General features: G+C 42.2%; 1 protein-coding gene across 4 annotated transcripts in view; it reads right to left on the bottom strand.

The window, feature by feature from the left end:
• The window catches only part of bbs9 (Bardet-Biedl syndrome 9), a 181,627-nt gene that overhangs the window by 30,836 nt on the left and 125,777 nt on the right, over positions 1-25,014 (bottom strand). The window contains exon 23 of one of the 4 annotated variants that reach the window (XM_058648537.1): positions 23,747-24,951. The exons of the other annotated variants lie outside the window; for them this stretch is intronic. Within the exon in view, the coding sequence (XP_058504520.1) occupies positions 24,929-24,951 (23 nt within the window). The 3' untranslated portion in view covers positions 23,747-24,928. Of the gene's footprint in view, positions 1-23,746; positions 24,952-25,014 lie in introns of those variants that run through there. 4 annotated transcript variants of the gene reach the window in all.

A 25,014-nucleotide genomic window follows, 5' to 3' on the forward strand; every position in this document is an offset into this window, starting at 1 on the left:
AAGAGGAACACGGCGTGTGTGTGTGTGTGTGTGTGTGTGTTTCAGAGGGGAAACAGACGTAAACACAGTTGAAAGGTTTCACTCTGCCGCGTCTGTTCAGCTGCGCCAGGAAAACAAATGAGACAACACAAGTGATGTTGCAGTAAGTGAATCATGAGAAAATGATCTCAGACACTTTCCACATCTGCCCTCTCTCTCTCTCTGTCTCTCTCTCTGTCTCTCTCTGTCTCTCACTTGTTTTATATGAGGTGACATCACCGACTCGCCCTCTCTTATCAGCCCTCTTCTCTTCCATCTGCTTCTCACACTTTGCTTCTCTCTCATGTGTCGTTTCAGCTCGACTCCAACACGTGTCTGTGTGTGTGTGTGTGCGTGTATGTCTATGTGTGATTATTTATGGCGTGTGTGTGTGTGTGTGTGTGGGGAACAAAGGGAAACAGGAAAGGACCAGATGACTTCATCATCTTGTGAAGACTCTCAGAAGTGTCCACTGTCACCTGTGTTTGATCGAGGGCGTGTTCATGTGATGGTCTGGGGCCGTTTTTTAATCTCCCCATTGTCTTGGGAGTGACAGCGTGTCAGCGGGACACCTGGCAATCAGAGTGGGAACATCAGTGGGTCACACATGTACACACACACACACTCAATGTTTAACATGACTTCAGAGGACATAACATTAAATTCTTGGAGACTAACTCTAACTAACTAACTTTAACCATGATTACTACCCACTGGTCTCATCCTAAACCTGACTTTAAAACATGTTTTCACCTTAAAAATGTAGTCATTTACTTGATTTTTGTCCCCATAAGGAAGACAAGTCCCCATCATGTGACTGTGTAAACACATCTAGGTCCCCACAACATAAGGAATACCAGGTACACACACAAAACACAACTCACTGTCTCTGATTCGTGGGAAAGAGAAACAGATAGAAGGATGAAGAAAACTACCTGCTGTCCTGTTAATTAAAAGCTGTCAAGGCAGATGACTCCTGTTACCATGGAGACAACACACACAACGCACGCTAACACACACACACACACATTCTCTTTTTTATTATTCTCTTATTCAACCTTGTGTGACTGTGTAAAAAAAGATTTAGGTCTCCACAACTACACAGACAGACAGGAATAGAAACGTGAGGGACATGAATCAGAGTTGACATCCGATTGTGACAAAGATGAACCAATTCATGAAGCAGTTAAAAAACAACAACAACAAAAACAGTTCCAGGGCTCCCAAAACAACGTTTTCACACCAATACATTACACAACTATTCACCGACACCTGTTTCCGCAGGTTAAAGTGACCCATTTTAAAACTAAAACAAAGCAGAGAGCGACATTTCTGTGTTTCACTTCTCTTCAAAATCCCTTTATGACTCAGTACCTGCATTCATGCCGAGTTATTAGAGTCAGCCACATGACACATCCTGACAATTACAGATAATAAGCGGTGATGCCGATGGAAGCAAAACAAAAATCTGTGGCCGTCATTAGGCCCCCGACTGAATCTCCGTGTGTCTAATCAGCGTAAATCAACTGTTCGCAGATGAAAGAGAGCAAATGCACAGAATATACATGAGCTTCAGAGCCAAACGTAACATGTGCGGGGCAGTTTGTGAGCGCACACGTGTGTGTGTGTGCGTGTGTGTGTGTGTGTGTGTGAGGGAGCATCAAGCTATAGGAAATAATGATGTGCGAGAAAAAACAAGAGGAAGAAAAACAGACAAGAGGAACTTTTCGTAGAGAAAAACCAACAGATGGAAAGCAACGAGTAAGAATTAAGAAAGAAAAAAAAGGAGGAAGGAAAGAAGAAGAAAAAAAAGAAACAAAGTGAAAACAAAGACTTAAAAAAACAGCCGTGCTGCCGCTCTGGATGACAAAGTAATGACACTGCGTGACGACAGGTTTATGTACTGTACGCTGTAAAAAGCTTAAAAAAGTTCTCAGTGCACGCTCAGTGTTTGCTCTGAGGGAGGGAGGGGGAGTGAAGGAGAGAAGAAAGAGAGGAAGTGATAAAGAGGTGGAGAACTAGGAAGGATGAGGGAGTAGATGACAAATGGAGATTCACACTTTTACCAAGTGAGATCAAACCCAAAAATGACTGAGCGTGTGTGTGTGTGTGTTACTATGACCTCAGTGTCACACTGTGGGCAGAATGACATGTGAGTTTTGGCGACATCTGCTCGTTAACAGCTACAACATTGATCACGACCCTGCGTGCATGCATGCGTGTGTGTGTGTGTGAGTGTGTGTGTGTGTGAGTGTCATTTCATTCTGCTAGAGCTCAACTAAACACACACACAAGTCAACCACTGCCACAGCAAACAAGCCAATTAGCCTTGGACCTTAAAGACAAACTCTCTCTCTCTGTCTCTCTCTCTCACACACACACACACAGTGTTGTGCAGCTATTCTTCTTAGGACACTGCATTAACTTCCATTCATTTGGACAGTGTAAACAAAGCATGAACCCTAACCTGTTCATGTCTAACACTCACCATAAGCCAACCACAATTCCTATGAAATGAGGTGCCTCATCAAGTCCAGGTTTGGGTCTCCATGAGGAATACTAGTCCTGACAAGGTCAGCGTTTATGTCAGAAAAGGTCCTAAATAGGGAACAAATACAAACACACACACATACACAGACAAACTCACCTGTGAGCTTTTTTAAGACAAGCAACTGAGTCTCAATGGCTCTCACGCCTGTACATTATGTTACGCATGCAACATGGGGCGGGGCTATGACTGTCTGCAACAGGACTCCTCATGGGCGGGACAGGTCAGACACACTCACGTTAGTGGAACTAGACTGACAAAGTGCACTACGATGTCATTCGCCGAGCTAAAGCGACGCAAAGTAGACTTAGAAAATGGATTTGATTGCAATGCCAAATTAAAGTGAAAAGATAAAGTATATGTTTCATTCCTTGTAGCAATATATTTGCTATGATTAATATATAACATAATAACCGTCATTTTTTTTTGGGACAAATAAAGTTGAATTAACCCTGCCATAGACTTAACATCTTACCTCTAATCTTAACCTGTGTCTAGGACCAAGCTTTAGTTCCCACTACTGTTTCAGACAGTGTGTTTATACCAGAAAAAGTCCTAAAGAGGTAACAAACACACACACACACACACATATGGAAGACCAATGTGACGCGCATTGGGACATAACGATCAAAGTCCTCAGTACAGTATAAATATGACTTGTTGTTGTTGTAGTTGTTGTCAGAAGTAACAGCGTAAGCAGCTGCAGACTGGAGACGTGTTTATGGTCTTAATTACCCCTGACATTTTGATGGACAAAAACTTTCCACAGGGACTTTAAATGTCTCTTAGTCTTAATAAAGACAGCGAGACAGTTTCCAGCGTGTGAGCACCTGTTTTCATTTTTCGAACCCGACGCAGGAGCTGCAGAAGCTGGAGATGTGACGCCATCGGTAGTTTCTCCTCGTCCCATGACGATCTGACGAGGGAATGTATACGTGTTACATGTTGTTTTCAGAAAACATGCAAACATTCTGTAACAGCGTCTTTGATGAGGTTTTTCAACGAGCGAGCGAGTCCACGGTTCACAGATTATTTTGATGTCGATGCCAGGACGTAACCAAAGCAACAAACGCACACACACACACACACAACAACAACAACTGCAGTGACATGCTCCTCATCCGCAGCTCATAAACAACTCAGCTGCATCTGTGAGGATCATCTAAATACAGAGAGAGGGAGAGCGAGGGAACGAGAGAGATAAGCAGGAGGAAGCAGACTCTAAAACTGTAGCAAGTCTGTTTGAATAAGACAACATTCACACACACCACCACACACTAATGGCTGATAATGTATAGGCCCCATTTCAGCTCGTTCACGGCCAATGTGCTCCTAAACCGGCGATGACTTGTTATCTGATTGGTCAAACGCCAGTAAGTAAGTCTGAGGTCAGACTGAACTAATGGCTGCTGCTGCTGCTGCTGCTGCTGCAGGAACCAATTTAGAAAAATACACAGTTTACTGATGAGAAAACGAGGCAAACACAAATAAGGAATGACCTTCAGTCTTTCACTTCCAACCCTGGGAACAATTGGAATTATTTTCAATTTCAAAACCTTTAAATAATCGCATACACATTCATAATTAGGCTGTCGTTTAAATTATGAATAAGACGTTATAGCACATTAGATAGAAAGGGGAAAATCTGTTGCTTGCCAAAATAGTGAATCGATTATTGTACGTACTGTAAAGTATTTACTAGCATTTAACCATAATCAGCATATTTGGCCTTTAACGTGTGGAAAGCAGTATGAAGAATTCTGCAAAACAGCCCAAACTAGCCATCCATAAATACCTCATAACGGTCAGCTTATTGGACTCAATTTCCAGGTGGTCTTATTGCACAAGATGCATTCTTGAAAAGCAAAGCAAAAAAATAAAAGAAAAAAGAAGCGCAGTAGTTGAACTGTTTTGGACCATTTTCATATTTTATCTGTATTTAATAATAAATAACAGGAAATTGGAGGATACGATTACCCATTATGTTACACCTCCAGCAGTAAAAACAAGCCATGCCATCTCTCTTTTATCTCTTCCTCAATCTCTTCATCATTTCAGGATGAGCTGCTCAGTATGTGTGTCTATGTGTGTCTGTGTGTGTGTGTGTGTAGTTAAACCATGTTCTCATAGGCAGGTCATGTCTGGGTCAATCTCTCTGGCTCCAGCACTTCCCTGCTTAACCCCTTCATATCCCCATGTCTCTCTCAAACACACAAACACAAACCCATGGCTACAGTTGTCGTTAAATGTGTTTGTGTGAGTGAGTGTGCACTTTTTTATTTGTAACCTCTTTAGGACCTTGTCAGAACCAGTAGTCCTCATGGAGGACACCAAAACCTGGTCCTCATGAGGCAGAACCTCATTTTCCGAGGGGGTTTAGGGCTAGTGTTGGTCCACACAATGAGATATTAAGGCCACTATTGGTAAAATGAAAATATTACATTTATATGGGACTGAAATATTGTTTTTGTCATAGATATGACCTTTAAAATGACGTCATGATATCAGGGCCAATATTTGACAGAATTTCAAAATGAGTCTGTGTTTTGATATGGAAAACAGACATTTTAACTTGATGTTATGTGGTGGGTCCCATGAAAGAGATTAGGATGGGGGGCCACATGAGTTTTATTGGGGGAGATTAGGTTGGTGGCAAAGGCAGAGGACAGCTGGTTCACAGGTCAGGACCACAGAACACCGAGCAAAGATGACCAGCAGTCAGAACAAAGTTATGTTAAAATAGTTAAATGGATTTGTTTTTTATCAATCTACAGCAAGTCCATTTGCCTACATCTACACTCTTGAAGACACAGTGGAGATAAGACCAGGAGGTGACCCTAAAGGAAATGTATAACTCAATGCATTATTTCAGTACTGATCAAAACCTCTGACACATTCATTTGCATATTAGAATCATGTGGTACATGTGTTTCTTATTTCTTAAAAACAGAAACTATAATAAAACAACTATATCAAACTCACAGTCAGTACATTATGGCATACAGAGACTTAAATAAATCAATAAAATACGTACTTTTTCACGTTACTGTGTCACACGCAAACACAAACACGCCCTAAACTTGACTCCAGTGCTAACAAAGTGTTAGCATGCAAACTCCCTGTGGACATTCCAGTGGTTGAGGCTGATTGGCTTTGATTGATGGAGTCAGTCAGTATTGGTCCCTCTGGGATGTTCTCTGTTAATTACTGTCTGTCGCCACACACATAACACACATTGTTGGCTTTGATGTGTACATCCAATAGTGACAGGGTACTCAAGGGGATCTGTACGTGTGTGTGTGTGTGTGTGTGTGTGTGTCTGCATTCCACCCAAATACTCGTCTGCTTTGAAAATGGCACCAAAAGTGCGATTTGATATAAAAGAACACGCCTGTGTGAGCATGTGTGCTGTTTGTTTACTAAACACACTACATTTTAATAAATGTGCAGCTGACCAAATATTTCCACTTGTAAACTTTGAAGTGTGCGTCTTCGTCGGAAGAGGAAACACAAAACTGTGACAACATATTGCACACATACAAATGCGTGTATGTGTGTGCATGTGGGTATTTGTGATATTGCACACATACAAATGCGTGTATGTGTGTGCATGTGGGTATTTGTGTGTGTGTGGTTGAGCCATAAAAAAAGACTGTGCAAGAATGCTCAGATTGGTTATTTGACAAAGAACCACACGTGTAATTATATGTCGGCTATCTCAGCTACCTCAGTGATTCCAAGCATTTGTCTGAGTCACTTCCAGAGCAGCGTGAACCAATGTGGAATCTGTGAAATGAAACTACCCCCCCCCCCCCCCCCCCCCCAGTTCCTCCTCCACTACACACATATAAACACACACAAAAGCAAACTGCATATGTTTTGGGTGTTTGGTGAACAACTTTGTGATCCACATATGGTAAAGACCAACAGGACGGCTGTTGTGTGTTTGCTGTGAGGTTTTGTTGCTGCAACCTAAGTATGTCTTTATCACAGCTGAACAGCCTTTGCAGAACAGCTCACTTCAATGTAAATAACATATAGACTGTAGCTTGGATGTGGGATGTTGGTGAGCTGCAGTGCCACCAAGGTCTACTACTATTACTCATCATGGCCCAGCCCTGATTTTGGAACTACGCGCAAAGAGCATCTTGGGTGTGTGAACTGAATTCTCGCCCCACCGCTAGGCGGAGTATTAAGCCCCTCATCAAGCAGAAAACACATTTCGACAAACGGAAGACGTAGTCGCCAAGGATAGTCATGCGAGCCTCGACCTGGCAACCCTCGAACTGGCTCACACCCCGACGGGTCTTTTATCTGTGAGCCACTCGAACCAGACGTGTCCGAGGGAGCTGTAGCATCGTTCTCTTCTTCTTTAGTAGGAATACATCCAATCCAGACTTGTACCGCCACCCGATGGTTAGGTGAGATACTACAGGACCCTGACACACGGGTAAGGGTCCGCGATATGTGTACAGGCTGCCGGTCGAGATGAACAACCATCTACTCTCACATTAGAGTGTTCAATTAACCTCTGCATGTTTTTGGACTGTGGGAGGAAACCTAAGAGAACCCAGAGAACATGCAAACGTCCAGGTCGTGATCCGGGTCCAAGTCCTAAAGACACAAATTGTTCACCAGATTTCTGGTTTGGCAAACTGAAGGAATTCAGGGACAGGTTTTGGACATAGCTTCAGAGACAAATATGTCTGCTGATATGAAGTGATGCTGGCTGATGAAAGGGAGACAAGCAAGAGTGGTGGAGCCAGGCCTCCTCATCGGCTACATGTGAGTACATGTTTTTAGAAGGGACGACCAATTTGACTGCGTAAACACTTTCTCCAAAGCACACAGTGATAAACAGGCTAACATATAAACCCAGTAAGGCACACACACACACACACAAACACACACCACAAACACAGACGTATACACAAACGTCAAAGCACAGTGCTTCCAAGAAGAGTTTTCATTCCTCCACACACACATACATACACAAACTTACACGCACACACACACACACATACACTTTTCCAGACAGACATGCAGTGTCGTAAACATCGGGACATAGCTCCCTGCACCGCAAATGACGGAAAAATAGCTGTGTGTGTATATATATGTTGTGTGTGTCTGCCTGTGCATGCATGCATGTGTGTGTGTGTGAGTATGAAGGCCTCTATCTGTGGGAGTTTCCCTCCCTCACTCTGAAACCACACTCCAAACCTGTGTGTTTGTGAATGTGATGCTCACTAGTTAAAAGTCTTGAAATGAGTGTGTGAACACATACAGTGTGAGTCTCTCTGCATGGTGCGTCTTCCTCCCTCCATCATTCTCTCTCTCTGTTACACACACACACACCACTGTGGGGGCCGGGGGGGAGGTCAGGTTTGGTGTTCCAACTCGGCACTCTCCCTGTGGGCGGGGCCAGGTTGTCTTTGTCCATGTTAAACCCTCTTCCTCCTCAACCAGCCAGCGAAGCACCAGCTCAGCACATCGCTGTCTGTGTGCATGTGTGTGTGTGGGAAACACGGGGAAAGGGAATCTATATACACACATTTTGTGTATTTGTACGAGATACGGCAGCGTGTTTGTGTTTGTTTCCCCAAACATTTGAAATACAAACATTACCATAGAAGATGGCAGCCTCTGTAAAGCTTTTTCTCAGGCTACACAAACCAAGAAAACCAGAACATTTTTAAACCATTTTCACAGTGATTGCTGATCCCTCAAATGGAATTAGATTTGTGTCAATATTTTCAAACACTTTTCACAAAGCAAGCAACAGCTCAACATGAATTATCCGTCTGGAACTCGTCTAACCCCCAAGTTTCCCCCTCCGTCGACATCCGACAAAATATTTGTAAGTATCTAACGTTTATAACCTGACAAACGTTAGATACTCACAATTATAAGATCCAGACGGACAGCGACTCCAAGCCTGTGACTACGTCCGATCCAGTGAGCTGTCGCTCCAAAACTCAGCAGCCAATCAGCAGGCAGCTTCCTAAGGCCAGCCCATCGTCAGAACCGCAAAGAACAAAAACCAAACAAAATCCTGATCATTGCAAACAAAAAGAGTATTTTCAAACAAATAAAATACAATATTTTTGAATGATTAAATCAATATTTTATTTGGAAGTTGTGTCCACACATGGGGCGGAGCTGGGAATCAAACCCTGACCTTCAAACATGTACAAACATATGTACAGTATATTGAAATTTTGCCAATAAACATTGGACCTTTAAGGTGAACGGTGTCTATGAGGGACTGAGATGTCTGTGTCGTATGAATCTCACGTGCCTGTCTGTGGTCATCGGGTGGGAGGAGCTCAGGACACAGGGCTTCCATCCCAAAACCTGAGTATTTAACCAGCTGGAAATGAGAGTCAATAATCAGCTGTTTTCATAGCCACCCTGGCAACTATAAACTTCAGAGACAACGTAATAGCAGCGGTAACAGCAGGTAATGTACCTGTCCTCCAGTAAAAGGTGTCTGACGTGTTTATAGACCTAACTGTCAGCCTCTCACACACTCTCACACACACACGCTCGCACACATGTGGCCGCTGTTGGCCCAGTTCTCGTCTGGAACTGATTACGTCTCATTAGTCACTGGAATTAATTAAAGCCGCGGGAACACACCGCCGAGCCACAACCTGCGCTTGCTTTGGCACGAGTGTGTGTGTGGTTTGAAAATGTGTGAGTGTGGGGACGTGTAAGAGTGTGTGTTTGCTGAGTTTTGATTTTGTGAGTGTGTGTGTGTTTACCTGGTGTGTGAGGAAGAGTGTCAGAATGTGGTTCAAATATTTTTGTGTGCGTGTGTGTGTGTGTGTTTTATATAAGGAATGTCCCGTCCAGGACTGTGAGCGCAAATTAGACAAGTGATAGAAGAGTGTGTGTGTGTGTGTGTGTGGAAATGTCTCTCATTTCCATGGTCCAATATTTGTTGTGGAGCAAAGCCCGGCCTAATGAAGGAAACTAATCATGTCCTCTGTGATCTAACACACACACGCACACACACACACGCACACAACACTGCAGGGAGGAAGAGATGGTCTGAAGGATGGAGGACATAAGAAGGAGAGAAGTAAAGAGGATGGAGAGGAAAAGAGGGATTATGTACCCATAATGCTTCTGTCTGCGGTCTAAAGCCTGTGCTCTGTTTTTGAGCGCTGGCCAACACTGAGCGAAGTGACCTGACTACTTCTACTGACACCCATCACTTCTCGCTCTGCTAGAGAAAACACTTAAGCTCTCACAGGAACGGGTTATTTCCAGACATCTAGGAGGTCTATATGAGAACTTTGGAAGACCAGAATCGTTACCTCACAGTAATTATTTAAGGTCTGACATTATAAGGATTTTTACTTTTCCTTTGTTTATATATTCAATGTTTTCAGAAGCTTTCCTCGAGGATAATTGGGTTGCATTAGAGTTTGGACCTAGTTTTTTTTTTGTATTTCTGCTGATGACAGCATTGTTGGATAGTCTAGTCACTAAAGCTCGTGTCTGGAGGCTCCACTGAATCCAGGACATCCACTCCAGACTCCAGAGCTCCACTGACAGTTGTATGGCGTCATAGACATGGTTAGGTTGCAGTTCTAACATCTAGCGACAGGTTCCTTGGAGCAGACCAGTGGATACACAGCGTGATCTCCTTATCAAGTCTTCATCCATGACGTATTTCCAGTTGAAAAAATATACATGGAGAGTGAGGAGGATTTCCAAAGAGCGAGAGCGTGGATGAAAATACGAGGGAGCGGTCAAGCCTGAACTGAGACATCTGTGCAACCCTCACATATCTGCTGCTAAATCACAATTCATACACTTGTAACAAAAGCTTTATCCCCCATGTGATTATTTTCCCCCTCTCAGTTTGTTTTTATGCTCTCCCTTCCTGTCCACGTGCTTGTTTTTATTCTGCGCGCGCTCTCATTACGAAATGACGTAAATGGAATTTGCCTGGAATTCAAAATGGAAATGAATTTAAAAAAATAAATAAAAATGTGCGTACCAAGTAACACAGAAACTCAACGACGTGAGCTTCAATTGAACGTATAATCTGATCTAATCTGAACTCAAGTGAGTTTTAAGTGCAGAAAATCAATTGTGAAGTATAATGTGTAAGAGATATAGTGACTATACTGACTCATGTTACACATTTGTCTGCCTGCCTGCAGGGGGCAGTAAACAGAAATTCTGTACATTTTACGGACAGAGGGAGAAAAGAGAAGAAAGTGACAGCAGGACAACAGTTAACCACCAGGGGGCAACTACACTGGTTGCAAAATAAGACCTCTGTTTGTCTATGGGGAAAAAGAGCTAACCTTAACTTCGCAACTGAGTTAAAATGTCAGCAAACATTTTTTTTGATGGTGTCAATCACTAGTTTTAGCTCTTCAACAGCACGTGATGTCAGTTTTGTAAATGTTGTCATCATTTAGAGGAAAACACATGATTTATGCTACTGTGTCGGGCAAATCCTAAATCTTGAGGATTCACAACAAGGGTTAGGAGGACTAAAGGTAAATTTTTCAATAAGGTCTATGGTTTTAACAACTAACCTAAAAAGAATATCATTACTCACAAAGTTACAGCTATGGCTCAGGGGTCAGGTTTAAAGTGGCAGCTTTCTCAAAAAAAAAACGGCTTATTTAATGCTTGAGCTGTTTGTTTTAGACGACGCGTTTGGTGTGAAACACATTAGCAGAACGTGTCTGTGCTGAAACCAGCTGGTGGTTTATTGTTGTTTGAAAGAGTCCAGACTCATTTTATTGACTGATGTTGTCTGTTAAACTGAGGATGTTTACGTTAAACTCCTCTCAGGGTTTTTTTTTTCTTTTGTTTGTTTGTTTAGCCGAGTTCACACATTCACATCGCTGGGTCTATTAAAGTGAGGGTGTCATCTTAACATTTGAATTAAATTTGAACTTAAGAAGCTTTATTCATAATTTTTACACTGTCAGTGTTTAACCAGGGGAATATGTCACCACACACGGTGAGCTGTGTGTCTGTGTGTGCGTGCGCGTGCGCGTGTGCGTGTGAAAGCATGTGTTCTCAGTCTCGGCTCAGTGGCTACTGACCTTCAGTTGGGACCTCGCCATCACACACACACACACACACACACACACACGTGCACAGAAACACAGTAAGTTTTTATAGTTAGTGACAGCTGACGAATCCCCCGCCCTGACCTCTGACCTCTGGCTCTGCCTTCTGTACCCCCCAGTTAATTGACATGTCTCCTCTGATAAACTCTCTCTCACACACACACACACACACACACACACATACTGAACACACACAGACAGAAGCTAAAGCTATACCCACACCACACGAGAACGTTATATTTCAACAAAGAAAACATTTTTAAAAAGCTCAAACTCACAATTTGAATTTCTATAATTATAAAACATAGTCTTAAAACTCTTGTATTTTCAGACGTTCAGACTTCACTTGCAACTAAAGGTGCATCGAGATTCTCTCTTAAACGATTATGAATCGATTATGAAAAAGCCATAATCCGAAAAATAAAATGTTCGGTTGAATCAACTCGATGTTGAAAGTACACACATCCAACATACAATGACACTGCTTCATTGCATTCAATACGCCTTATACAATAAACTGGTTAAATGTCATAGAGCGTAAATGTGTGTCAGCTCGTTAGCTTTAGCAAAGATAGCTGAGCAAGAGCTATGGATTAAAATTTAAAATTTTAATCCATGAAAATTATGTTATGTAACATAATTCACAAAACTGACATCTTGTTCTACGGGCCGACACTAGTTATTGAGACCATTACTTCCACAAGAAAATGTTGACTGACGTTGTTAATTTACATGCCGTAGACTTTTGTCACCAAAGAAGTCGCCCCCTGGTGGCTCACTTCTACATCTATCCCAATTCCTATACCTCTCTATTCAAACCAGGAGGTCGTGTCCACTGTTTATATACAGTACAGTCGATGGGTCTCATATTTAAAGCTGTAACTTGAGTTACTTTACGGTCGTTTTCATAATCATGAGATGCTTCTGAGCCCTGGAAATGGCATTCACACAGACATCTGGCAATTATCCTCTACATTATATGTCATGTGAGGTATGGCTGGCATGAAAATGCACAATGCACGATAAATGGGTCTTACTCAGATGAATACAGTCAGTGTTTTCAGCCTCCTGGGGGCAGCAGAGCGAGCATAAATCACATCACTGCAACCTTAAATACCTGTCCTGATGAATGGGCTGGCAAACAGCTGCCTATTTGCACAATTTACGCAACATTAGCATCGATATTGGAGGCGGGCTTGTGACCACCTAATGGATAAAAGGCCAGTATTTACTCTCCTTTTAGCTCTGGTTTAGTTTCTGTCAACAAAAATATCCACGGCTGTAGCTTCTCGATGTTCCACCGTCTCCACTTTGCTACTTGCTACTTTTGTCAGTCTGCCATTTGGGTTTAAGCCAGTAAAAATTATGTGGGATTAGCTGAAAACAAGTCTCTGCTGTTGTTGGAGGGCGATGGTTTCACTTTTCATTTATCAAATGACAAGCCGGCGTTAATACATATATGACAACGTTTATCCCAGCATTTCATCTCCTGAGATCATGAAAATGAGTGAGCATATAAGTGGGAGAAAACTAACCGGGGGGAAGGACCACAGAGGGCGGTGGGTGTTTGGAGGAGGAGGCTTGCGGTAGCAGCTCCAGTCGTCCCACATGTGTTACCTATTGAGTTTTGCACGGGACAAGGCGCGAGAGAGAAAGTGAGGCCTACACTTCCCAGGCCTCCCGTGGAAAAGTATACTCCACAATTCATTGCTTCCTTCTCGCCAAATTAAAGGTCCCTTGTTAAAAAAAATGGGGCGAGGGGTGTAGGGGGGAGGGAATTTGTGGGGATTGGAGCAACAAAGGGGGGCTTTTATTACAGTGCAGACCAGCCTCTGATTGCCCCCGAACTCAAAACCATGTTTCTGTATCACTGATGAGAGCAGAGCTTTTAAACCAGGTGAATAATGTTTTGTTTTAACTGAGAGATTTCACATTAAAGACATACTCACTCAGCATATGGTGTTACTCTACAGCATTTTAACAGTTAAGGGTAACCTATGTTACATTTTGTGTTCTTAATAAAGAGGCAGATTGAAATGTGTTATTTAATTTTCCTTTTTTAATTTTAGTTTCTTTAAGCTCATCGGGGAGTTTAGGGCAGAAGTAGCACTACTCGGCTCGACTCGACTGTACTCGGTTTGGGTATCACGCATGTACCTCCTCAATGTGGGCGGGGTCATCATAGCACACTATATCCTCTCATTAGCCATCAAACTAAGGAGCTTCTGCACCTCAGCGACAGACCATGACACTTACTGACCAATCAGTGGCCGGCAGTCTGTAGATTTCACATTTTAGTATGGCCTATTAAACAATAGTGGCAACAAAAGTGGCTGATTCAGCTGATTTTCCCAATTATCAATTCTCAATTCTGAGTATTGTGGTATAACCTCTAGTGGCTCAAAGGTCCAGCTCCACCAGTTAAAACACTTTGAAACCATTTAAAAGCCAATCTGGTGAAAACCACCAGCGACCTTGATGCTGTAACACATTAGCTAACTGCTAAGCATCACCACGGGTTAAAGAATGAGGCAGACCTGGACAATGAAGTTGGAAAGCATTAGCCTCACCGCTAAACACCACCGTGAGTGAATCTGAAAGCCTGAAATGCATTAGTCTGACCATGAGCTTGAGTCGTTCAGCTACAAAGATTTTAATTTATGAGAATATATTAGAAGAGTTGGAGATCTGTTATCTGCAACAAGTTTCTATATGATTAGAGTACATTTACTTATTTGTACTTTCGGTTCTTTTAAATTAAGGTTTTTCTGTTTACGTCCGTCCTTTAAAACATAGAATATCTATTATATTTTATAATATGGAGGGAAAAATTGGCTAAATATGGTCATTGGCTGCCCTGATTTCAGTCATAGAAAAGCCCATCTCAGTTGACCACTAATTAACATTCTGAGTCCACTATATATTGAGTAGGGAGTGGTTTTATGATAGTTAAGACACTTTTAACTGAGCAAAGAAACTTTTAAAATATCAAATGACTTTTTCAAAGTCATTGTTTGGGGTTTCTGGTAAGAAACACTTGAGATCAACAGAGTTAATCAAAGTTATCAAGGTCAATCAAAGATATTATTGCTTTGAAGTCCTAAAACACTGCTAAATTAGCATTGTTATAGCTATGATTTTACTGGGGCTGCAACGATTAATTGATTACTGAATGATTTTGACAATTGATTCATAGGTTTGCGTTATTTTTGTAAACATTTTTATGCTTTTTAAATGTAAATATTTTCTAGTTGCTTTGCTCCAACAAAAAAAAAACATTCAAACAGACTAATCTTCCAGGTTTGGCAAACACTGATCAATATTTTTCAGCATTTTCTGACATTTTATGGAAAAGTACTCCATTAATCTAGAAAAGTAATCGACAGAGTGAGGGTTTTGCATTGTAAAAAAAAATCAATATTCCAGTCCTCATTAGACAATTCAGTATAAAACATGCATGATGATATTGCTCAGCTGATTCATGAAATGTCCGACATTAATCTGTAGCAATAACATGCAATAGATTAACAGTTATATTCCATGACATGGCTGCTGTGGCCTTAATGTGAAAAGCAGCAGGAGGTGTGAAGGCTGGTTCTTCCCCGCTGGAAGCTGCACTTCCTACACGGGCCTCCCAGAGGAAGAGCGCTCATTCCTCCTGGAAGGTTCCCTGAGGAGCCAGAGCCTGAATGGACACTACCGCAAAAACACCGCCTCCTTACCACATGTTACATGACCTGAGGGGAAACACACGCACGCACGCACACACACATCTGGGTTTCCACCTCTGAAAGACTGTCTGGTTTGTTGATGGTTATCATAGCAGGAATAGTTCCTGCCTCCCCTCCATCCTTAAATCTCTCTTTTTTCATTGCCCTCCCTCCCTCCCTCCATCCCTCTCTCCACCGTCTGTCTCCTATCTTTCTTTAGCCATAAAATTTACAGAACTTATAAACAAGTCCTTTAATTAATTTGATTGTTCTGATGAAACTCCCTGTGGTGTCACACTGGTTTATTTTAACAGCGTAGGTTATGTGTATTCCCCATCGTATGTGTTGTGATTTTACTTCAAATATCGTCCGTCTCCTTGTCCCCCCTGTGAACTAGAGAAATCAATCATCTTGTGAAGGTGATGAAGGTTTAGAATGTCCATCATAGGCAGCTCTATGCTTTAAAAACCGACTGCACACTGAAACTACTCCAGCTGAAGGTTATCTGGGAATAAACACAAACGTTATTGAGGAACTCAAGTTTTGTTTGGTTTTCTCTAGAGTTGAGAGGTTTTGCATCATGAATAAAACCTATTGATGGGAAGTAAATCACATTTTCTTCACCATGTTAACAAAAATGACATTCTTCTATTTTGGGGCCAATCAGGTGGAATTAACTTCATGTGAAAGTGAACAAAACCATGTCATTTCCACAAAGTTACAATGGTAATACAACAAAAATGCTAGGTCATATAACAAACATCAAGGTAAATTCCCATCCTCAGCATTGACTCATTATACTGACTCAAGACCCGACCTTAAAAAAATGTTGAGATTACGACCACATATCAACCGTAACTAAGCCGCTTATCTTTTGAGGATTGCAGAGACTTCCCCAGCCCCCAAATAAGTCTGTTACACAGCTGACAGTTAAGTACATTTTAGAGTTGCCAATTAAGCTTACATGCATGTCTTTGGGCTGTGGGAGGAAACTAAAATGCTTCACCAAACCATTCATCCACAATGTGAACCTCTTATCCTGGAGCCAATCCCTGCTGATATTAGGGGTTAGAGTTGTGGGTATAGATCTCCGGTAGGTCACACAACCAAGGTGACGCCCTCTGGTAGCATACTACGCTGTTCATCTTTACAGACATATTAGACAACACAGTGTGTCACACAACTTGTCTCTTCACTGACAGTTTATCATAAAAGTAAAGATTGTAGAAAACAGTCAGTGAAAGGCTAGTGGGGGAACTTTTTACCGGATCTCCACAGATCCAGAGAGAAGGCACTGCTATGCTCACGGCGAGCAGAACAAGACGGAGCAATGGGGAAGAAACACAAGCAATGGGTTTCGTGGCTAACTCTCTGTAAATAATAGACGTTAACTTTCAATTATTTACATTACACTGCCTGATGCTAATGCTAATGCGACACTTACCCTTCTAGTGACAACAACGCTATCTTTAGCCGGTAAACTCCAGAGCTGAATGTTTGTCACAAAGCCAGATTGTGTCCACTTGTTTCCCTCCAGGCTCTTGCAAACTTTCCGTGACTATCTGGACGTTGAAGATGTCAGTGCTACAGCAGGTCTGGAATAATGTCCTCTACATCTGATTACAAACAGATATATTCCGTCTGTCAAGGTTTGCGATATACCGCTCGATCTATGTGGATTTACAGTGATCCAGCACCGGTCCCCGTTCATTTTTATCGACACACCTCAGGCTGCCAACATGGCGGTCCATACCGACCAAGTCACATGACGTCTGGAGCTCTATTCTCCCTGAACAGGTCACCAGCCTATCACAGGGCCAACATACAGAGACTAACAACCATTCACACCCACATTCAAAACCTCAAACGTCAATTTATAGATCGCAATGAACTAACAGTTCAAACACCTCTGCAGGTGTTTGAACTGTGAGAGGATGCTGGAGGACCTAAAGGGAACCCACACAAACTCCACACAGGACCTGAAACCTGAGACCCGCTGTGAGGCGACAGTGCTACACACTGCATCACAATATCCAGTTTTGCTATGTCCCAGAGAATCATCTCCAGTAACCAATTTTTATGGTAGTTTTTACACCACATTTATTCTTCACTCATGACAGAGCTATGCCAACGTAAGGTCACCGATTGGACTTAACGGCTGTTGTGAAGCTTAAAACCCCTGAACTTTCCGTTACAGGGTGCCTCGGGTCCATAAGCATTAGTCCCGTCTGTTACCCGACCTGGCAACAAATATTTGGAACGCTGTCCTCATCTCTGTCTGTAATCACCACAAGCATTATCCTATGGCTAAGAATAGCTGATCAGATAATATCATCGCAGAGACATTAGTGGAACATTACACACACATTAAACAGCCAAGCATCTCATCAGCCCTCCGTCAACAAACCCCGGGCCAAGAAATAGCTCCGTAGATGACGTGATAGCCACGTGGTGCAGATAGTGTTGCCGCACATGGGCTATGGAGTTACAGTACAAGAGCAAATGCTGCTACCTAAAAATGGTGTTGACAAGCTCCATGAACAGAGATTAAAGAACAGCAAGGAGGTCAGAGAGTGATGATGACGTGACCCTCCATTTTAAGTTCAGTCAGTGCAGGAGGTTCCTTCTATCTCCCGCTGTTGGCTCATGTCTTTGACGGCGGCCAAGTCCGACATTGTTACGTCTCACTGGCTGGGTGGTGATGATTTAGTGAGCGCATACTTGACAGACTTCAATATCGGGGAATTCTTATTGATGTACTCAGATTTCAGACGGATAGTTAATTACCATGCCGATGTATGAAACGATATATCGAGCCATAGCGGCATACCACAAACTCTCAGCTGATGATGGTTTGGATTTAAAGAGGCAGACACGTATTTGGATGTAACACTGGAGGAGTTCACGCGCGATGGACAGGCGGTAAGGGGCGCGAGCAGTTTTATTTTGAGAGCACACGTATGACACGTTTGACGTGAGGGACGCACATTTGGAAACCAGCTGTAATTAAGTGAATGTACCACACCGATTTAAATATCATGCGACCCCCTGATGAAGCATAATGGCAAACTTGTGCGGTGTCCCGACATGCAACTACCCCAGTGAAACATAGAATTGAACAAGACTTTGTTCCCCCCCACATTTACAGTGGGCTGTACACAGTGCTGAAATCCTGACGCACACATGTTGAAACTTTAGTCATCTTTAACTAATGAATACACTGTTTATGATGACTAGCATCAAAAGCAACAAATCTGTTGATTCTTTTCTCAATTAACCGAGTACTTGTTTGGTTCGTAAAAAGTCAGAAAATGTGGAAAACTTGAAATTATTAGGTTTCTCAGATGTCTAGTTTCGGCCACAAACTAAAAATATTTGCGTTGTAATGATTTCTTTGTCAAATGTCAAATGGAGTGAAGAAACTCAGAAAATATTCATATTTAGCTTAAAAATCAGAAAGCTTGTTTTAATTATTGGAAAAAAAAACTCTAAAAGCGAATAATATACAGTCATTGTGCTCACTTCAAGTTATTCTGCATATGAAAAACTGACAAAAATGTAAACCTTTATCACATTAATTCCATTTTGAGGTTTTAGCACAATGTAAATCAACAAAAACTAGACTTGTGAACCTCCTCTGGACTGACAATCATTAAGAAATCTAACCTGTGAGGTGAGACTTTGACCAACCTCTTTGAGAGTTCAGAGAGAGGGTGCCTCATATTTGCTGTCCCACTGAGCAGCTGCACAGTAAATGACTTGGACAGTAATGCATCTTGGGTCATCTGTCACACATCTGTCATGTGAAGCACTCCAAAGACATTTCTTGTACAACTTTACGTCCTGCTTGGCTCAGTCACAAAAGAGCATCATAGAGGCTTTAACCAGCCCGGAAAGCCTTGGCTGTACTTTTGTAGGTTATTTTTCTACCTGTGTTTTCAATTTTCTATGCTATTTTATTCTTTAGACCTCATGTGAGTCTGCAACATGTGTCTGTCTGAGCTCATCTGCTTACAGGAGAGAGAGCCTCCATCCAAAGATGTAACGATTTAACCACCTGAAGATGAGACTCAACAATCGACTGTTTTCCTCAGGATTTCTTTGACTGGTTACAATGTTCTACTGTGGAAACTGTCAAGCTATATTTGTATCAGAAGAAGAGATAAAACACAAGCTGCCGTTCATCATCTAAGGTTTTTATATGCACACACACCTGTCACACATGCTTCTGATCTTTCAACAGCCAGAGGGCGTAAAACAAAGCAGGTTAACCGCTTCATATCATATCACTTTTATTTCCTGCTGAGAAGCTTTTAAGGTTAAAATAAGTGAAATCTACTTTACACCATGTTGACATCTTGTAAACAGAGGCCTTAGCAGCTGTCAATCACGCCGTATCATCTGTTTTCCTCTCAATGGGAACATCATTTACTCAAACTGGCATCATGTGCTATTGAAGAAGAACTGAAACTAGTGATTGAGACATTAAGGGAATCTTTACTGATGTTCTAAATGTTATAAAGTGAGAATTTGGCTCGTTTTCCCACAGACTTCCAGAAACAGTTTCCATTTGTGTCCTTGGGAGAAACAGAAGACTATAACATGGCGTTATATGGCGTGCACATTAAACACGATGTGTTGTACTCTGCCCTAGAGAGAAGTGTGTGTGTGTGGTGATGCCTTAAGAAATGTTCATTTTCTATCTGTGTTTTCATTCACTGGAGCCGAGTTGGGAAAAGTGAAATCTGTCACTGCCTGTCTGTCACACACACACACACACACACACACACACAGAGAAAGGGAGTACATGGGTCAGAAATTGTGGCCACAGCCCAGGAGGATCTTTTCTTGAATGAGGAAACCTGCCTGCCGCCATGTGTGTGTGTGTGTGTGTGACAGTTAACTGATAAAGCAGCTCTGTTTGCTGTGTTTTTGTGCGTTCTAACAGACAGACTGACACAGCAGGACTCTGTCGTTCAGCCATGTTAGCACAAGCCTCCTCCGGCACTCTTGACTCTCGCTGAGTCACAACTGAGTTTCATTACCTTTGCAGACTCTCTTCTCTTCTCTGCTGACAACACAACACAACACAACACAACACACCTGGGGAAAATCCAAGGCTGGGGCTGAAAGCTGTGTTTGTCCTGATGGCTTCGTCTTTTCTGTCCACGTATAATAACACATACACATAAATTGGAATATTTTGAGCTGTTTTTTTATGAATGAAGTCTAATTTTTACTCCTTTTAAGGACAATTAAGTAGTAGTTTTGTACTACACACATCTGGAGCCGTGTTAACATAGAGTGGAAAGGTTCAGTTTGGTACAATATGGTACGTATTGTTTTGAGTTTCATTAGGAATAGTACAAAAATAACAGGCCCCATGATACCAGAGTAAAATCGTATGGTCAGCGTGGAACGTTCAATATCGCCGCTTGTTGTCGTTGCACGGGCTGTACCGTACTGTGTCAAACTGAACCGTACTATGATGGAAACACAGCATAAACATTAGTGTTAATGTACTGACAGTATTTTTTTATTTTTTTATTTTTAAATGAGATAGTTTGTGGTTTTTATTTTGTTTTCATATTGTACTTAATTATGTTTCCCATGCAAACAACTTCATCATGCCCCTTCTTGTAGAGGCTTCCACAATGTCATTACACCAGTGCAATGACAGTTAAAGCTTTCTAAAACTGTTATTTTTTGTAGTGCACTGTGATTACTCATCCCTGTCATCATATAGACATTTAAACCTCCGTTTTCCCTGTTGTTCTGATTGGCTGACTGGTTCAACAGAGACATTAACCACCTCACTTTCTTGTTCTCTCAGTAAAATCCAGAGCTGGAGGCGTGTGGTTTTGTCGAGCAACAGAGAACAAATCAGGCTTTCGTGTCTAACAGACGCTAATGAAAACAGTCGCTAATGGACAACAGCTTTTATCTGAATTCAGCACCTAATGGAGAAAGCTACACGCTAATGCTAATGCACATTACTAATGGATGAAGGGAAAGAGCTAATGGTGACTGGTAAAACGTGCGAGGTGCAATAGAGCCGTGCCTAAATGGTTGATACCAGCGCATGCTAATATACGTGAGGTACAGCGTGTCTGCAGAGGCCGAGAAGACCTCATGTTTGGTGGGTAATGGCAGTTAGCACAAATCTACAGTGGCTGTGCTGGGACATAACGTGACTTTATGGGGCAACTGACCGTGGACTGACACCGGCCCTCGTGTGTCCACCCATGACTCAAAGATAGAAGGTCTGAGGGGGGGTTGAACATGTATTTATGACCTCTTTGGGACCTTTTTTCTGGCATAAACCTTGACCTTGTCAGGACCAGTAGTCCACATGGAGACCAAAACCTGCTCAGAACCTAATTTCTGAGGAACTGGTTACATTTAGGGCTAAGATTTGGGTTGTGGTTAGGTTAAGATTATGGTTAGGTATAAACCGGTTAGGGATAAGGTTTTGTTAAGGCTGTCCAAACGGGACGGAAGTCAGTGCGAGTCCTTGTGAGGAGAGATGTGTGAACCTGTGTGTGTGTGTGTGTTTGATCCCAGGTGGGCTGTTAAGGGAGGAGCAACACAACAAAAAGGGATGCAGCGCCAGAAAGAGGAGAAGGAAGACACTCTCCCTTTCATCTCTCTTTCATCCCTCCGTTTCAAGCAAGGGGAGAAAAAGAGAGCTGGCTACACTCTTCCTCTTCCTCTCTTTCTCTGATGGCTTTTGATGTCTTTCAAGTCCGCCAGATATGCTTTCCGGCGGCAGCCTGTGCACCCTCACAGAAAACTGTGTGTGTGAGGTTTGGCATGGCGCCTAATTACTTTTAAGTCGTAGACAGGTAGACGGAAGGTGTGTGTGGCTTTGTTTGAAAAATTAGAGCTTTGAACTGATTTTGTTCTTCCTTGGTTTTATAGCAGTGAAGCTGCCCGCTTCACCCCCCATGAGCCAACAACACACAAGAAGAGTTTACTGTAGGTTGGTGGTAAGATGATCAGCAGGTTTAAGCTCAGCGTGTGTGTGTGTGTGTGTGTGTGTGTAAACATGTCAGCTGATAAGTATAATAATAAAGATAGGATAATTATAAATATATTTGGGGAATAAATGTCTGCATCAAATGACAGGAAATAAAGTTAAAAGCAAGCAAAGGCTCACGCTTTGACACAAGATTTTGAAGGAAAAGGTTACGAGGTAACAATATAATCCGATCCATTTTGACTTTGACTTTTCCATCTGAAACTTGGTATCATGTTAAAACTGATTGGCATGGTGACAGAAAAAAGTGCCACTAACCCCAATAATATTGATGCTATGGCAGCATATTAATGCCACTCCAGCAGAAATACAAATAGATCAGTATCACAATATAACACAATCCATTTTATCATTTAATTGTATTTTTATTTAAATTGTGATATGTCTTACATAATAAAGTGAAAGTGCGAGGCAGCGGCAGTGTGATGTACGGCGTGTTGCTGTGAGTGAACGACGTATTATTATGACGTCTGTGATGTAAACTTTCACTACAAGGTTTAACTGTTGTGAACAAAGCTTTTACAAGCTACTGCACATTTCTCTGAAGAAGAGGAGGAGGAGGAGGAGGAGGAATGGTGGCTACCGGACAAGTCTGGACGTGACGTCCGCCCCCCCACACATCCCCAACCCTGTCCCGTCCTTAAATCACTTCCCCTGTTCCTTCCATCCCTCCTTCCTCCTCTTGTTTTAAGTGTAAACCACAGACTCACGGTGAAGGTTTCCATGACAAACAAAACTAATTAGGGATCATTTTCCTTTTGGCTCTTTTCAGGCAAGAGTGACGTACTGTGTGTGTGTGTGTGTGTGTGTGTGTGTGTCTACATTAGAGAGGTAAAGAAAGAACATTTGATGTACTTTATACAAGTTATAAGAGATTTTACAATATAAATGGATTTTAACCTGAGATGTTCATCTGTCTAGAGTATAATATGTAATAACTAAGTAATATAAAATATAATTTTTACTTCATCTATTTTATTTTGTAGGATATGCAACTATGTCAACATAAAAAACGATTCAAATTGATGAAATTACAGTGCTTATTTGACGCCTCAACCTGTACAAATAACAGAATCAGTTAGTACAGTCAGTTAATATTAAAGAATAATACAAGTGGGGCCAAGTTATACAATAATAGAGTTAGAAGTAAAAAAAACAAAAACATATTAATTGTTCATCTCCATACCAGATTTCATTTGTAAGTAACAATATTTTAATCATATATTTTGGATCTTTGACAAAATGAACACTCAGTGAGCCACAATCTAAATATAAATCATGTGCGTGAATACAAAAACTGTGTTTATGTGTGTGTGTGTGTGTATATTCTATATATGTACACTGTATATAGTTGTACATATGGATGTTTGTGTCGCCCCCTTTGTGTCTACCACACCTCCCCTCCTTATTAGTGGCGACGCCTGAGTGGATTAACCATGTGCACACACACACACACACACACACACACACACACACACACACACACCAACTCATTACAAAAGCAGAGCCCATCAAAGCGACGATCCACCACGGTTTAGGAAAGACAAACTCATGAAACAACGATCTGTCCTCAATGAAAACAAGAGCTCCTTTCTGGCAGGAGACTAGTGTGTGTGTGTGTGTGTGTGTGTGTGTGTGTGTGTGTCTACAGGAGCCAGGAAACAATATATGTGTGTGGAACGCGTTGGCAAATGAGAGTTTCCAAAAGTGTGCTTATAAACTAATCAGGTCGGTAACTCAATTGGATAAGAGAACAAAAGAGGGCAGGAAGGAAGGAGGGAAGGCGGGAAGGAAATAATTGAGATGCCGACCTCTTTTGTTGGAGATGATTAGTAAAACAAATAAAGTCAAGAAACTTAGCTTAATCACTAAATGATGTGTGCTGAGTTGCCGGGTCCCTGTCGGACACACAGGCAGAAGGAAACAAAATCACGTCAGCCTGGTAATCTGAATGAAGCCATATTATAAGCCACTGATCACATTTGCAGCTCTTTGAAGAGTTTCTGCTGATTGCTGATCATATGGAGATTTGGAAGAGCTGGAAAACAGTGGTGAAATAACGTGTGTAGGTCAGTGATATATAAACTCGTGTGGCTGCATGTGCTGCCCTCAGGGTGACGGTGAAGGCTATACAGCAGAAAATCACAGTGACATCAACGGTAAAGAATAACCGGGTGAGATATCAAAGCCCACGAGCGCCGCGTAACACGATGAACTGTCACGCTGCATCTGCACAACCAGATTTATTGCTCGATTTCATCTCTTGGCACCGAGCAGAATCCGAACCATGCTGATTCTGCGGAGCGCGAGCCAATGGCAGTCAACAGTGGTATGTGCAAATAACAGATGAGGCCCGAGCGCAGTGCTGCTGCTGCTGCTGCTGCTGCTGCTGCTGCTGCTGCTGCTGCCGCCGGCGAGGGAAAATAGAGTCGGATTAAAACAGTGTAACAGACAGTGAGCAGATATCAGTGTCAGAGGCTGTGGTCTGGATTTACTGACGATGCTCTCATGGCGATGCTGCGGATGTTCCTGCGGATGCATTTTGATACCGGTCGGTTTTGAAATGAGGTCACTGCAGAGAAGGCCATGACA

This window comes from Solea solea, chromosome 13 (genome assembly GCF_958295425.1).
Source record: "Solea solea chromosome 13, fSolSol10.1, whole genome shotgun sequence".
NCBI lineage: Eukaryota > Metazoa > Chordata > Actinopteri > Pleuronectiformes > Soleidae > Solea > Solea solea.